We start from the raw sequence: 17,328 nt of genomic DNA on the forward strand, positions 1-17,328 counted from the left end.
GTCAATGGGTGGGTAGCAGTGGGGCAGGGAGGCAGGTTTGTGTGGTGTACTGGGCTGTGTTCACAACTGCAATTTTGTGCGATCTTGGCCAGATCAATTGCCATATCAATCTTTGATGCAACCGGATAGATTCGTTTCTATGGTGCATCCATAGAAATTGCTAAAAGTAATTGAGGACCTACCAAATTTCCTTAGACGTCTGAGCAAGTAAAGGCTTGCTGTGTTTTCTTGACCTTAGCTTCAACGTAGTTGGACCAGGCCAATGTGGTGATATTTACACTTAGAAACTTGAAGCTCTCAACCATCTTCACTTCAGCACCAGCGATATGGACTGGGGTATGAAATTCACCCTGCTTCCTAGTGATGACCAGCTCCTTTGTTGTGAAGCACCAGTGTTGAGAACTATCGTTCTGGATATTTACTTGCCTGTCCTTACTGATTGCTGTCAATGGGTCAAGAAGCCAATGATTGAGTTATAGAGGGAGTTGCTTAGTCCTAGTTCCAGCAGTTTGGAGATGAGTATGGTTATAAAAATGGTGTTGAAGGCAGAGCTATGATTAATACATAGGTGTTTGACGTAAGTGTCCTTGTTAACCAGACGTTCAAGGCTTTTGTGGTATTAGGCAAATTGTAGTGAGTTAAGACTGTCTTGGAGGCTGGAGTTGATGTATGCCATGACTAACCTCTCGAAGCATTTCATGATGATGGATGTCATTAATGCACGTTATCTTGATTATCTTAGGGACTAGGATGATAATGGTCTTCTTAAAGCAGATGGGAATATGGAAGATTGGAATATGGACGTTAAAAGATGTCTTAAAATACTTCTGCCAGTTGGTCCAGACCATCTTCGCAAGTCCACACCCTACAAAGTTGGGAAACTGTCTCCTCCCGATAGCAGTCATCTCGAGAGCAGCATGCTTCAGTTGTAAGACTCTGGATGGTACAGGAAGGATCTGACTGGGAGGACCACTCTCATTGCCAGTGAAGCAAGGTCTTGGTATGTGTGGTTAGTCTGGGACTCTAGCATGCTCTTGCCATCCCTGATAACTTTGCAAGGGACTTAACTAGATTTCCTGGTAGGCTAAGGGTCACCCAACTTGAGCACCTCAGATGTACATTTGGAAAGTTTAGGTTTATTATTGTCACATTGACGGAGACAAGTTAAAATGCTTGTGTGCTATCCAATCAAATCAGATAATATTATATATTCAGGAAATAAGACGACTATTCTCTAAAATCACTTCTGTCTTGTCTTGAGGACATTAAGTCCTGGATGGCCTTAAACTTTCTGGGACTTAATGAAAAAAAGACAGAGGTGATTTTGTTTGGCCCAAATGGCTGCCGTGAACCTCCCTTTGTTGACTTGGTTCCACTGGCATTGTCCGTAAAGCCAACAGTTTTAAACCTGGGTTTTAGGATGGATGGTGATTTTAAACTAGATAAACAAATAGGCGCGGTGGTTAAGTCCAGCTTCTTTCACCTAAGGAAGCTGGCAAAGGTGAAGCCCATCCTCGAGCGGCAGCATTTTGAAACAGTAATCCATGCCTTTATTACATCTAGGCTGGATTACTGTAACGCACTCTACTCTGGAGTCGCACGAGCTTCATTGGCTCGTCTCCAGCTGGTTCAAAATGCTGCCGCTCGCCTTTTGACCGGAACTTGAAAGAGGGAGCACATTATGCCAATTTTGGCCTCCCTTCACTGGCTCCCAGTGCACTTTCGAGTTCATTTTAAAATTCTTTTATTTGTTTTCAAGTCGTTGAATGGGCTCGCCCCGCCTTACCTCTCTGAGCTGCTTCACCTATATGCTCCTGCCCGGTGCCTCAGGTCAGCTGATCAGCTGCTCCTTGAGGTACCACGGTCTAAGCGGAAGCTCAGAGGGGATAGAGCCTTTTCTGTTGCTGCTCCGGCACTTTGGAACACCTTGCCGTTGCACATCAGACAGGCCCCCTCACTGTCCATCTTCAAATCCTCCCTAAAAACTCATTTTTATTCTCTGGCTTTCGACACTGGCTGAGACAATGCTCCTGTTCTTAGTGCTTTTAATGTCTTTTAATTTTTACTGTTTTTAGTCCTTCGTTTTACGGTTTTTAATGGTTTGTAATAACTTTTTGTCCATGAGTTCTCATGTACAGCACTTTGTGGCAACTGCGGTTGTTTAAAGCGCTTTATAAATAAAGTTTATTATTATTATTAATACAATCAAACCAAACATAAGTACAAAAGGTAAAGTGAAGAGAACGATACCAGATTGTTTATAACATTATTAGACAGAGTAGACAGTAAAAATAGTTTTACTGTCAAATTACACAATTCACCAAAATGTCGAAATACCCCAAAAAACGTTTTCTCTTTTAAACGGTGTAAAAAGGGGAATAACAAGTTGTGGGTTTGGCCTATACAAAAATGTAAAGCGGAACCACATGGATATAGAGAATTTTAAAAATATATTTGTGTACTGACACGATTACATGAGACTAAGACTCAGGGGTACTGTTATTGGATGATTAGCCATGATCATATTGAATAGCTTGAAGGGCCGAACGGCCTACTCCTGCACCTATTTTCTATGTAAGACTAATTGTTCCAATCCTTCCCATATCCATTATATGCCTAGAGATTCAACATGAACCAAGCAGCAGGTGTTTTGTTCATGACCAATTCTGAAATCTTCAGCTGCACACAAGGTAAACTAATAACAATAGGGAGCTGCCTGGTCCTCCTTTTAAACGATGGGATCAGGGATCCCCTCCACCACAGGCTTTGATCAAATGGAAAGGGAAAATGCTGGAATTATTCAGCAGGTCAGGAACCATCTGTGAGTTGCAAGTCATTGACCTGAAACAATAATTTGCTGAATAATTGTTGTAATTTTTGCTTTTATTTCAGACTTCCAGCATCTGCAGCAATGTTTTGGTTGATTTTGTTTCGTTTGGTCTATTGTCACGTGTACTGAGTTTCAGTGAAAAGCTGTTGTTGCGTGCTAACCAGCCAATGCATGATTACAATCGAGCCATTCACAGTTGTCAGATACATGATAATAGGATTAACATGAATAACGTTTAGTGCAAGATAAAGCCAGTAAACTCCAATCAAATATAGTCCGAGGCTCTCCAATGAGGTTGATAGTAGCTCAGAACTGCTCTCTGGTTGAACCATCTGACCACAACTAAAGAGCAGTCCTGAACTACTATCTACTAACAATGTTTTGGTTGATTGAGTCTTTGTTGTGTTATGATGGTGCACTGGAGCCCTGCAATTTGGAAGAAATGTGGAGATTGCCATTTTGTATATTGGGGAGAGGGGAGTGTGGGGGCAGTGAGTGGAACCATTGAGAGATTGGCATTCTGATTGCAGGAATGAATACTGACACTTTGGAAGTAGTAACAGTGGAGTGGGTCTGTATGGTTGATGATGATCAAGTGACACATTCCATCTTGCGAGGGATTGGATTAGTCGTACAGGCGTTGGGGAGATATCAGGGTAAAAAATTAATGTGGTTGGTGAATCACAAAATTGGGAGGAAAAATAACAGGTTGTGATGGTAGGGTTGGGGGATTAATGGTGTGTCAGATGGAAGGAATCTGACTGTGCATTAGTAAGCCTGATGGATAAATGTTAGTAATTAACATATTTGGCATCTGGTCCCATCGTTCCATGCCATTGTGATCCAAGTTCCCTTGCAGCACTTCAGAAAGATCATTCATCTCATGCATTTATGATGTATTAATTACATTACTGTCCAAGAGTGACTGATGCCTGGAATGAATTTCTGTAGTGACTTGAACCAACTCGGATATCTTTGTAATGCTTTTCATCACAGGAAGAAACACCTTTTTGATTTACATTGAATTGAAAAAAATAGCATTATTCAAATAGATTACTAGATAATGGTTTCTTAGAGCATTTGTGGTTTGGATCAGAGCTTTGAAACCAAGAGAAATTTGAAAAGCCCTAACTATGCAATGGTATGTGTTGCCTTTAAATAAAAAAAATGCTTCTGCTTGGATGCCATAGATGGATTAGGTTAAAGAACCTGTTTCCATGCTGTATAACTCTGGCTTCATGAACGAATGTTCCAGTCTGAGTGCAGAGTTAATCAGGAGGAGCTTATCATGGCTTTGGAAGAATCTTGTTGGACATATTACTCATAACAAATATCAAATCGTTCAGCCTTTTCAGGAGTTTCACCCCTATGATTTGCAGATGGCACGTCTAAAATGCATGAACTCTATTTGAATACGAATGTATAAAAAGAGGCTTTTTGATGGAGCTATGTTAAATCTACAATCATACTGAAAAACACTTAATTTTTGAGAATTTCCTATGCAATTTTATCAAGAAACTTTTGATGCATCAATTATAAGTTCTGTGCATAAATTCTGCTAATTATAATTTTAAAAACAACTTTTATTAGGTTTATTCAGCAACAGAACACTGATGGCCTCCAAAGAAATCCCTGATGTTAAATCAAACTTCTTCATTCGCCAAGATAGTGCATCACTGTCTTTAGGGTTTGACCCGTATCACGCTGGATTCAATCTTCAATTTGTTGAGCCATTGGAAGATCGGTACAAGTGTGTGATTTGTTCTTTTGTTCTATGTAATCCGTACCAGACTGGATGTGGACATCGATTTTGTGAAAATTGCATTGCAGAATTAAGGTAAGCATTAACATCCATTTTCATTGGAGTCATCGAGCTTTGCAGTGCTGTAACAGACCTGTTGGCCCACTTTGTCCATGCCTATCAAGTTGGCGTGCTGGGCTAGTCCCATCTAAACCCTTTCTAACCATATGTCTGTTCAAATGTATTTTAAAAGTCGTAATTTCATCTGTTATACAACTTCCTCTGGCAGATCATTCCAGATACCACCTACCCTCTGAGTAAAAAAATTGCCCCTGTCCCTCTTAAATCATTCCATTCTCACCTTAAGCCTATGCCCTCTAGTTTTAGAATCCTCTATTCTAGGGAAAAAACTGTGAGTGTATCCTCAATAAGATCACCCCTTAACTAGCTGCAGATGATTGTGCAATTAATTAGCTCAAAAACGGAAGCAATTCACATCTCTGTCCTTCAATACTTTAGAAATATTCATATATAAATTGATAGGTTATAAATAATATTGACATCACACATGTGCCAGGCATTGACCATCTCCAACAGGAGAGTGTCTAACCATCTATCCTTGACATTTGTTGCCTTTTCTCAACTCCAACAATCAAAATCTAGAGGGGCCATCATAGAAACTTAACTGAAACGGCAGGTAAAAATTGTGCCTGCACATACAGACCAGAGGCTGGGTATCCTGCAGTGATGCTCACCCACTGACCTCCCAAGACTTTCTCCAATGCACAATGAATGTGATGGAGTACCGAAAAAAAAGCGGATAACTGTAAATCTCACATTAAAACAGAAACTGCTGGAAACACTCGGTAAGTCAGTCTGACCGTTTTCAGCATTATCTGTTTTCATATCTGTTATTGTCTTATTTGTCTGGCTGAGTTCAACTCCAGCAATAATTCAGGAAGTTCAAGAGAGAACAGTGCATTTTATTGGCGCGCATTTCATGATCTTAAACATTTTCCTCTCCATCTTCATACAATGGTGACTGCAATCTGTATTATTTATAAAATGCATTGAATCTACACACCAAGGCTATACAGAGCTCATTTATAAACCCATGATCTTCATGACCAAGTAGGACGAGGGCAGCAGGCACATGGGAGCACTTTAAACTGCATGTTCCACTTTATATCACATACTACCTGACTGGAGATTATATTGCTGTCTGTTCATCGCCACTGAGTCTAAGTCTTGAAATTCCCTATCCAATAAATAACACAGTGGGAGTATTTTCACCTGGAGTAGTGCAATGCTCAACACCAGAGAAGTTTGTGGAACGAGATACAATTACCACATTTAAGAGGTATCGAGACAGGCTCTTAAAAAAGCCTGGTATAGAGATACTTGTACTGGTTTATTATTGTCACATGTACTAAGATACAATGCAAAAGCTTGTTTTACATGCTATCCATGCAAATCATACCATACATGTGTGCATCAGTTGGAGCAAAAGGGAAAATAAACAGAATGCCGAATATAGTGTTACAACTACAAAGAAAGTGCACTTTTTTTTTAAAGTACAAGGGCCGCAATGAGGTAAATCGGAGGATCAGGAATTAATCCTTAGCATATAGAAGGTCTGATCATGTGCCTAATAACACTGGGAAAGAATCTTGTGGATCTTCGATCTAGTGGAAACTGTTCTTGAATCTTGAAAAAGATCCAGTTGTAATTCAGGCAAATGGGATTAGTGTAGGTGGACAAAAACATTGGCATGGACCTGGACCAAAGGTCCTGTTTCTTGCTATCCAACTCTATGATTATAACTACCTTCTAAAAGCCAAATGGATGGACAAAAAATGCTCAACTGTGCCAGCAATGGCCTCATCCTACAATGAATGTGAAAAGCTTGCTCTGTTATAAAGTTGATCTTTGCTTCTTGGACGATATAATTTTAGTGCTTTTATTCCAAGTCGCATACAAAAGTCTTCTCCCTTTCCCCACATACTGAAATTGAGACATTTGTTCAAGCAACATTTTTGTTGCTCCCCTATACTGGTGACCTCATGGTCATGGGTGACATTAAGCTGTAGTCAAAATATCTGATCCATCCAAAAGTTATGCTTTTGTAAAAACAAATGTAATAGGATGACAGTAATATCTGGCCGCACGGTGGCACAGCAGTAGAGTTGCTGCCTTACAGTGCCAGAGTCCCGGGTTCTATCCTGACCATGAGCGCTGTCTGTACGGAGTTTGTATGTTCTCCCCGTGAGCTGTGAGAGTTTTCTCCGAATCTCCGGTTTTCTCCCACACTCCAAAGACGTACAGGTTTGCAGGCTTGGCATCATTTTAAATTGTCCCTAGTGTGTATAGGATAGTGTGTGGGGATCGCTTTTCGACATGGACTCGGTGGTCTGAAGGGCCTGTTTCCGCACTGTATCTCTAAACTAAACCAAATTAAACTAATATCAGTTATATGAAATACTACATAATTCTATGCTACCAATTAATTATGGTGGCTTTCAGTTATAAAATGCGTAATATGAGAATACTTTTTGTAAGAATATATGGAACAAGCGAGTATAGTTTGAACATTTACAAGGAGAGTTGTTGGTCTTGTGGACAATTGATATTGCATATTCTTCTAGCTAATTATTTATTTTGTTTTTAAAATGCTTCCTAGAGAGACAAAACCAATTGCCATGTGTCCTATTGATCACGAAGGAATTATTTCAAATTGGGTAAGATAAAGTTATAAACAATTTATGAAAAAAGGAATGGAAAGCAGCAGTAAAATTCCTGTGACTGGAACGAGTGAAAAAAGTTTTCTTTACCATATCTGCTTCTTTGCTTTAAAGCATTTGTATGTCAATTAGGAAAATGTTAATTTAATGAAATCATTGAAGGTATTGTCTACTTAATGTGGCCTCACATGAGTACCATGCTAAGAAATGGAAAAGCATAGTTTGCTTTTGCAGTAATGAGTCCATGATTTCTATTTCTTTGGCTGAAAGCAGTGATTCCTGTGGTAGACAGGAATGAAGATGATGTTGCACACATTTCTATGAAGCAATTAAATGTATCGCAAGTGAAACTTTACCATATAGAATTATCCCATTTGTGCTGGCAACATACAGGCTGCCTGTGGCATCATTATACTGGATTCCACTGAAATGTACAATAGTCATAGAGTGTGGCAACAGGCCCTTCGGCCGAACTTGCCCACACCGGACAACATGTCCCAGCTACACTAGTCGCACCTGCCCGCGTTTGTTCCATATCCTTCCAAACCTGTCCTATCCATGTACCTGTCTAACTGTTTCTTAAATGTTGGGATAGTCCCAGCCTCAACTACCTCCTCTGGCAACTTGTTCCATACACCCACCAATGATTGTATGCATGTCACATACATAAATAAATAAAGGTATTCCTAGTCTTAAAAGAAACAGGCTGCTCAATATTTGTGGGATACTGAACATTTCTAGACATGGGTATGGATTGGGCTGTGGAAATGTCATATCTATAAAAGGTCAGCAGTTTCAAGAGGCACGATGACAAGCATGGAAATTGGTCATTTAAGAGAATTTCGAAGGGCTCAGCTTAACTATATCGATCGACTGGCAAAATCTATGCTGATGTTCACTTGACATCAACTTAGTACTACAACAAGATTTGCAAGGACCAAAAATGGGGAGAAGACTACAACAAGGAGACAGAAAATAATGTAGAAGGGGAAGGTGACATAATTGTTATAGTGACTGCATTATTGAAATTTATTTCTGGTTTGAATAAATTCAACATGAAGAATAGGACAAAACTTAGACATTTGCACATAGCAAGTCAAACACTTTTTGGAAATATTACTTTACATCCAACTCTCCTCCGAATCAAACGAGATTTTGATGGAATACTTAATAACATTCCTTTATTGGGTGAAGTTAAAGAAAAGGAGGTCATGTGACTTTGCCTAAATAAAATGGATTTGAAGCTATATTATACCTTTTAATGAATAGGAAAAATTGACTAAGAAGCTTCCCAGAAATATAAGGAAGAAAGTGGACATCAATCCAAAGTCGGAGCTATGAGGAAGAGTAATCAAAAGTTATGTTAAAGAGGTAGACTTTAAGGTATCTTAAATGACAAAGTTATTGAGGCTGGGCCAGTTTTCACATATACTGCAGGTGCAATACATTTAACCTGGCCATATGCCCAGGTTATGGCCAATGGTGGAAAAAAAACTTGGCAGTAAACAGGTTAAAAGCCCAAGATAGCATTTTAAAATATAAAATGCATTTAACATATCATTGTCTAACAATAAAAGTACAGCCAATGCTCTGTATTACCTTTTAATTTTTCTCATCTGTTTTAAGAGAAAATATCCCGCGTTAACTTAATGCGTTAATTTACTCTCAGTGATATCTTGGATTGCACTACATATAATGAATTACATCAATAAATAAAGGTATTTACTTATGCTGAAGGATAAATGTTTATAGCAGAGTTTCACTTCGTACCATACTAAAAAAATCCATTCATCATTTGTGGCTTTAGACTAGATATCAAATACAAGCATTCTTGCTGCTGCTTTCCATCATCTCATACACCCCTTCACCGATCTAATTTGTACCCATCCATGTATTTGTGAGTGCTTCTAAATTAAATTACATTTGCATGGGGACAGAGCGGGTGACACAGTGGTGTAGCAGTAGAGCTGCTGCCTCACAGCGCCAAAGACCCAGATTTAATCCCGACCACAGGTCTGTCAGTATGGAACTTTAAGTTCTCTCTGTGACCAAGTGGACTTTCTCCAGTTGCTCCGGTTTCCTCCCACATTCCAAAGGCGTGAAGGTTCGTAGGTTAACTGGCTTCTGTATATTGCCCCTAGTGTGTAGGATGGGAACGTGAGATAACATAGAACTAGTGTACAGGTAATGGTCGGCATGGATAGCGGGCCGAAAGGCCTGTTTTCACCCTGTATCTCTAAACTAAACTAAAATGTTTTCTGTGAAGTTTCCCAAAATCTGCTTTGCTAATTTGAGCTTTACAGTGCGTTCAGGAAGTATTCAGACTCCTTCACTTTTTCCACATTTTGTTACGTTACAGCCTTATTCTAAAATGGATTACATTTTTTATTTTATCATCAATCTACACACAATACCCCATAATAAAAAAGCGAAAACAGGTGTTTAGAAATTTTTGCAAAGTAATTCAAAAGAAACAACTGAAATATCACATTTACATAAGTATTCAGACCCTTTACTCAGTACTTTGTTGAGGCACCTTTGGCAGCGATTACAGCCTCAAGTCTTCTTGGGTATGACGCTACAAGCTTGGCACACCTGTATTTGGGTAATTTCTCCCATTCTTCTCTGCAGATCCTCTCAAGCTCTGTCAGGTTGGACGGGGAGCGTCGATGCACAGCTATTTTCAGGTCCCTCCAGAGATGTTCGATCGGGTTAAAGTCTGGGCTCTGGCTGGGCCACTCAAGGACATTCACAGACTTGTCACGAAGCCACTCCTGCGTTGTCTTCACTGTGCGCGTAGGGTCGTTGTCCTGTTGGAGGGTGAACCTTCCGTCTACGCTGAGGCCTAATGGCGGAGCTGGCGACCTCGGGACTCCGGAGGCAGAGCCAGTCAGGACTTGCCCTGGGCTCGCTCCCGTGAGGGCGGTCCGGCTCGGGGCTGGAACGGCGCTCCCGTGAGGGGCTGTGACGCTCCCATGAGGGCGGCCTGGCGCGGGGCTGAGACTCTCCCGTGAGGGGCTGTGGCGCTCCCGTCGGGGCGGCCCAGCCCGAGGGTGGAATGGCGCTCCCGTCGGAGCGGTCCAGCTCGAGGGTGGAATGGCGCTCCCGTCGGAGCGGCCCAGCTCGAGGGAGGTATGGCGCTCCCGTTGGTGCGGCCCAGCTCGAGGGTGGTATGGCGCTCCCGTCGGAGCGGCCCAGCTCGAGGGAGGTATGGCACTCCCGTTGGAGCGGCCCAGCTCGAGGGAGGTACCGCGTTCCCGTCGGAGCGGCCCAGCTCGAGGGAGGAACGGCACTCACGTGAGGGCGATCCGGCTAGGGGCTGGAACGGTGCTCCGGTGGCTGGGACGGCGTTCTGGCGGCGGTGACCTGAGTCCGGGGTTCAGCCGCGGGCCACTGGACTGGAGGGGGGCAGCTTCGACCACCCCGGGCCGCGGTGTTTGAGCCGGCCCGTTGCGGGGTTCGGTGAGCCGCGGAACTGGTTGTACCATCGCCCGGTGGGGAATCGCCTCAGCGCAGAGGGAGAAGAGGAGGGAAGAGACTGCAGCCCTAAGATATTTGCCTCCACCACAGTGAGGAGGTGCTTCGAGGACTCACTGTGGTGGATGTTAATTTGTGTTTGTTGTTGTTTATTATTGTATGATTGTATGTATGACTGCAGGCACGAAATTTCGTTCAGACCGTAAGGTCTGAATGACAATAAAGGTAATTCTATTCTAACCGCCCCAGTCTGAGGTCCAGAACGCTCTGGAGCAGGTTTTCATCAAGGATCTCTCTATACTTTGTTGTGTTCATCTTTCCCTCGATCCTGACTAGCCAGTTCCTGCTGCTGAAAATCATCCCCACAGCATGATGCTGCCGACACCATTCTTCACTGTGATGAGCGGTGCCTGGTTTCCTCCAGACATGTCGCATGGCATTCAGGCCAGAGAGTTCAATCTTGGTTTCGTCAGACAAGAGAATCATGTTTCTCATTGTCTGAGAGTCCTTTAGGTGCCTTTTGCCAAACTCCAAGCCGGCTGTTGTGTGCCTTTTACTGAGGAGTGGCTTCCGTCTGGCCACTCTACCATAAAGGCCTGATTGGTGGTGTGCTGCAGATATAGTTGGCCTTCTGGAAATTTCTCCCATGTCCACAGAGGAACTCTGGAGCTCTGTCAGAGTGACCATCGGGTTCTTGATCACCTCCCTGACCACGGCCCTTCTCCCCCGATTGCTCAGTTTGGCCCGGTGGCCAGCTCCATGAAGAGTCTTGGTGGTTCCAAATTTCTTCCATTTAAGAATGACAGAGGCCACTGTGCTCTTCGGGACCTGCATTGCTGTAGAAATTGTTTTATACCCTTCCCCAGATCTGTGTCTCGACACAATCATGTCTCGGAGGTCAACAGACGATTCCTTCGTCTTCATGGCTTGGTTTTTGCTCTGACATGCACTGTCAACTGTGGGACCTTATATAGACAGGTGTGTGCCTTTCCAAATCATGTCGGATCAATTTAATTTACCACTGGTGGACTCATCTAGCTGTAGAAACATCTCAAGGATAATCAATGGAAACAGGATGAATCCAGGCTCAATTTTGATGGTCATAGCAAAGTGTCTGAATACTTATGTAAATGTGATATTTCAGTTATTTCTTTTTAATTACTTTGCAAGAATTTCTAAACATCTGTTTTCGCTTCTTCATTCTGGGGTATTGTGTGTAGATTAAAAAATGAATTTAATCCATTTTAAAATAAGACTGTAACGTTACAAAATGTGGAAAGATTGAAGGGGTCTGAATACTTTCAGAATGCACTGTATACACAACATTCAAATACCTGCTTGGGACAAATGAGATCTTTTTTCAGACAGTTTTGTTTCTGCTGTAGAAATGGTTGGTTATGTGGAACTATGTAGAATTAACCATGACAAAGCAATTAATCTAGTATAGAAAAGTTTTGTATTTCCAGTAAACCTAATAAATGCAATTTTTTATAGATATTTAGAGATAACTGCTGCAAGAGGGAAGTGTGGAATTTGATGGTGTATTGTAAAAATGCACCAGATTGCAACACAAAAGTATCCTTTGGGCGTTTAGGGGTAAGTCCTTTCTTTGGAGGTGCTTCAATAATTTATAACAAGCTGCTTGCAGATTTATAACAAGCTGCTTATTTCACATGTATGGATAGAGTAATAAGTTGTTGCCACTTGTTTCAAAAGTACTTCAGAATCAAAATACCACACTGATACCTCCCTCCTCAAATGGAAAACGTGTATTATCATTTGATGTGATCATTTTTGTATTTTTATGTCATCATTTATTAAAATTTGAGAAAGGATCCTATGGTAATGTTTGCACTTACAGCCAATTGAAATTGTTTAAGGAATTTGAGAGATTGCAGGCAATATCTTAACGTTGAAAAAAATAAGAGATCTGCAGTCTTCTCAGATGATGAAAATGCTTAACATTAGGGACAGGCGAGGAACTCACTTCCAGTTTTGATGAAAGCAGTCAATCATGCAAAGAGGGGTGATAATTAAACATTATAATCAGACCTGTCTTAACTTTAAGGGTCATTCTAATTTTAACCACAGTCAAGCGCAGAACACCTGGCATCTGACAGCTGGTGAAGTAAATACCTATCAACACTGCTTAAGGGCTTGGCGGAGACGTGTTTCCACTGAACCTCCTCAGTTACACAATTAACATTCACCACTGCGAATCTATCTGCTCCTTCATGATGGGATGCCCCACAACCCATAATTAGGACGCTATCTACCCTGCTGCTGTCTGGAAAATGTACGTAAACTTAACATTCTCATGTACACCTTAACAAAATAGAAATAGTCACCATGTGGCGCTGTCCTAAAGTCAGGCTAAGGCAGACTGAAGCAGAACAGAAAATGTATAACATGTCACTGAGTCTTTGCACCTTCGAAGTATTTGACGATGACTAAATAAAAAATGATGACTCTGTTGGTCAAAAATAAAAAGAGTATGACTCAACTACAATGATAACTTTTTCATTTTACTTCATTTATATTAATTAACAAATTGAAATCTCACAATGAGCTTATACAATGTCTTTTCTTTGTTCTTTTAGGATCACCTTAAAAAATGTCAATTTGAAACTGTAGAATGCATCAACGGTTGCAACGCTGTCTTGCAAAGGAAATATTTAATCGATCATTTGCAAGCAGTGTGTGAATTTAGAGAAGAGGCTTGCCAATATTGCAAAGTGACTTTAATCTTTAAAAATATTAAGGTAATGTTCTGTACAAAAAGGTATATTTTGTTCACTTCAGCGCTTCGCCGTTAATCATAGACAGATTTGCCCATCAAGCAACAGTAACCATTTAAAAGGAAAGTAATTAATTATCTGTGAAGCAAGTTTGATTGTTCTGAAGGTATGAGGGGGTGCTTTATACAGGCAAATCATTTTGAATGGTGAACATTGGTGGAGTTCCCCAGAAAATTCTAAGGACAAATGTATTATTTCTGGCAGTTCTGGCTGATGTGGATAAAAGAAGGATGCCTGGATGATATTTCTCACCCTACCACAGGGGCCCAAGTACAATCTCAACTTGCCAATGCTAATTAATTTGGCATAATCTAGAAATCAAACATTGCACTTTCATAATGGCGAAGGGCGCGGACACCAACAGAATGAATAAGCTCATCAGGAAGGCTGGCTCCGGCCTGGGGGTGGAATTGGATTCAGTGGAGGTGGTCTTGGAGGGGAGGATGCTTCTCAAACTGCGGGACATCTTGGACAATACAGCTCACCGGCACCTTCAGCAACAGACTGGTTCCACCGAGATGCAGCACAGAATGCCACAGGAGATCCTTCTTCCCCGTGGCTATCAAATTGTACAACTCTTCCCCCTCTGTTGTGGGATAGACTGACTCCCCTTCTCCCCCCCCCCAATCTCTGCACATCCCCAATCCTGGAATTTCCACTCGTATTGTCTATTGTAAATTTAATTTCATGTTTCATGGATCTTGTTGTGTTTTATGACTACTGGCAGACCAATTTTCCTCCTGGGATAAATAAAGTTCTACCATATCATATGTGGATTGTGCATATGGGACAATGGGAACAGAGTGCTCATGCTGTAAATTAGGGGAACCTGCTGGAGTTGTATTGATTGCTTTTGTGTGAGCGAGGCCCATAGATAAAACTAACCATACAATGAATTCCAATTTATTTCAAGTAAGTTTACTTAATATGAATGGCACATGATCAGCTCAGATTGATGTTTATTTTGTTTTAGGATCATGAAGTCATCGCATGTCCGAAGTATCCTGTTTATTGCACAAACAATTGTGGTGAAAGTTTTATGAGAAGTGAGGTGAGCAATATTTTAAGTAACAGTAATAGTGATTTTGGATGTTAATGAATGAGACAAATGTGAAAACATGTTTGATTTAATTACCATATTTCTCCTCTGATCAACTTTACTATCAAATGCATAATTTCACTTAATACTGTCACAAAAAAAAGAACCAGAGATCCTCACAGCACAGAATCAAGAGCCATGACCCACTGAGTCAACATGAACCATCAAACGATCATTAATACTTATCCCATTTTTACACCTCCATTCACTCTCCCTAATTTCATCGCTTACCTACATGCTGGGGAAATTTACAGTGGCCAATGGACCCACTAGTCCATATGTCTTTGGGATGTGCAAGGAAACTGGAACAAGAGGTTGAATGTACAAACTGATTATGCACTAGACCTGAAGTCAAGATCAAGCCCAGGTTGCTGGGTCTATGAGCAGCAGCTCTACCAACCTCCAAAAGAAGAATTTATCTTTAGTTAATGCTGGAAATCTGAACTAAAAACAGAAAATACTGAAACACTGAGCAGGACAGAGAGGACTGTGTAAAGAGAAGCAAAGTTAACATTTCAGCCTGAGACTTTAATACTGTTTCACATTCCAGAGATCCCACCTGACATTTAGTTTTGTTTAATTTAGAGTAGCACTATGGAAACAGGCCCTTTGGCCCACTGATTCTACGCTAACCATTGATCAGCCATTCATAGTAGTTATGTGTTATCCCACTTTCCCATCCACTCCCTACATACTAGAGGCAATTTGCAGAGGCCAATCAATCTACAAAGCCATACGTCTTTAAGATGTGGTTGGAAACCGGAGTACCCGGAGGAAACCCATGCTGTCACAGAGAACTTTCAAACTGCACGCAGACAGAACCTGAGGTCGGGATCTAACCCGGGTTTCTGCTGCTATGAGGCAGCTGTGCCACTGTGCCACCCCTACTGACATGCTGAGTATTTCCAGTGTTCTGTTTTAATTTAATAGGATACAGGTAATCTTTGTTTTTTTTTGAAATGTTGGAATGAATGAATCATTGTTATACTTGAAAAAGAGGCAGAGATCAAAAACCTTCATCAGTACTGGGACAGAGAGGAAAAGAGAGACCTGTCAACATGTCTTTGGGTTGAGGGGGAATACCAAAGGAAAGAAACCCACTCAAGCACAGAGAGAACAGGCAAACTCCACAGATGGAGCATTTGAGGTCAGAATTGAAAACGGTTCCCAGTAACTGTGAGGCAGTGGCACCAATTGCTACATCGCGGTGTCTATATCAGCCATAAGGTCTATGCTTTGTAGCAGGTCCAAGTGAAATTGAAATGACTTATAGAAACAATATTCCCATCTGGCACATCTAATTCACTGACTTAAAATTAACATTAAATAACACAAGCTGTACATGTCCCCTTAGATTTCTATTATCTTGGATACCGAAAAGAAGCCAACAGAATACATTGTTCCTATAAATTAGCAATGGCCATATCACTTTTACAAAAATAATAGCCTTAAAACATACTTGCATAACTCTATAAGTCTGCATGCACTGGTATTTCAAAATGTTTGTGGTTTCTTGCAGATTGATGCACATCTGACTATCTGTCCAGAAGCTGAAGTGGAATGTAGCTACAAAAAATATGGTTGCCATGCCAGGGTAAGCAGGGATAATGATTGTCAAATGACTAGTATTCAATACTTAATATCATAAAACCATCTGTAATGTTGGCATTATTTTTTAAAACTCCCACGTTTTCAAGAGAGAGATTTAGCTCTTCAGGCTAAGGGAATCAAGGGATACGGGGGAAAAGCACAAATGGAGTACTGATTTTAGATGATCAGCCATGACCATCTTGAATGGCGGTGCCGGTTCGAAGGGCCGAACACCTATTTTTCTGTTTCTTCTACGTTTCCATTTTTACAGGAGAAACGGAGGAAGATCAAGGAACATGAACAATCTTGTTTAAATGAACATTTATTGCTTGTTGTTACAAACAATAATAAATTGGAAGAACAGGTAATCTATCTACATACTATTACTAAAACTCTCATCTTGACCACTTCCGGTCTGCGTTGTAATTAAATTTGCGCAAAAACCTTACCCTATATCGCAAGGATTTTTTCGCCACCTTACTCGCCGTTCTCCTCTGCTCCAAGCGCACCAAGTTTTGTTCTGATCGGTGAAATAATAGAAAAGTTATGAAGGTTTAACAAATCGTGAGATCAGCAGATTGGTCTTCTCGCCTGTCAATCACCATGAAGGTAACGCCCTTTCCGGGGGCGAGGAGGATAAAGCCCTGGAGGGTGTGAATATGTGTGTGAGTCCGGAGGTCGCGCTCAGTCCGAAAGTCGCGCTCAGTCCAGAGCTCGCGCTTAGTCCAGAAGTTGGGCGTGAGTATAATCAAGAGATGATGTCGTATGACCGGATGTGTGTGTGTGATGGAGGGTGTGTGTGTGTGTGTGAGAGATGGAGGGTGGGTGTTTGTGTGTGAGAGATGGAGGGTGCGAGTGTGTGTGTGTGTGAGATGGAGGGTGTGTGTGTGTGTGAGATGGAGGGTGGGTGTTTTTGTGTGAGAGATGGAGGGTGCGAGTGTGTGTGAGATGGAGGGTGTGTGTGTGTGAGATGGAGGGTGTGTGTGTGTGAGATGGAGGGTGTGTGTGTGTGTGAGATGGAGGGTGGGTGTTTTTGTGTGAGAGATGGAGGG

General features: G+C 41.5%; 1 protein-coding gene across 2 annotated transcripts in view; it reads left to right on the forward strand.

Moving 5' to 3' along the window:
* The window catches only part of traf5 (TNF receptor associated factor 5), a 41,567-nt gene that overhangs the window by 14,250 nt on the left and 9,989 nt on the right, over positions 1–17,328 (forward strand). For both annotated transcript variants that reach the window (XM_033025623.1, XM_033025624.1), the window contains exons 2-8: positions 4,421–4,667; positions 7,252–7,309; positions 12,284–12,385; positions 13,390–13,551; positions 14,561–14,638; positions 16,206–16,280; positions 16,548–16,640. In XM_033025623.1, coding sequence (XP_032881514.1) covers positions 4,421–4,667; positions 7,252–7,309; positions 12,284–12,385; positions 13,390–13,551; positions 14,561–14,638; positions 16,206–16,280; positions 16,548–16,640 — 815 coding nt within the window. The remainder of the gene's footprint in view (positions 1–4,420; positions 4,668–7,251; positions 7,310–12,283; positions 12,386–13,389; positions 13,552–14,560; positions 14,639–16,205; positions 16,281–16,547; positions 16,641–17,328) is intronic.

The sequence above is a fragment of the Amblyraja radiata genome, chromosome 8 (genome assembly GCF_010909765.2).
Source record: "Amblyraja radiata isolate CabotCenter1 chromosome 8, sAmbRad1.1.pri, whole genome shotgun sequence".
NCBI classification, from domain to species: Eukaryota; Metazoa; Chordata; class Chondrichthyes; order Rajiformes; family Rajidae; genus Amblyraja; species Amblyraja radiata.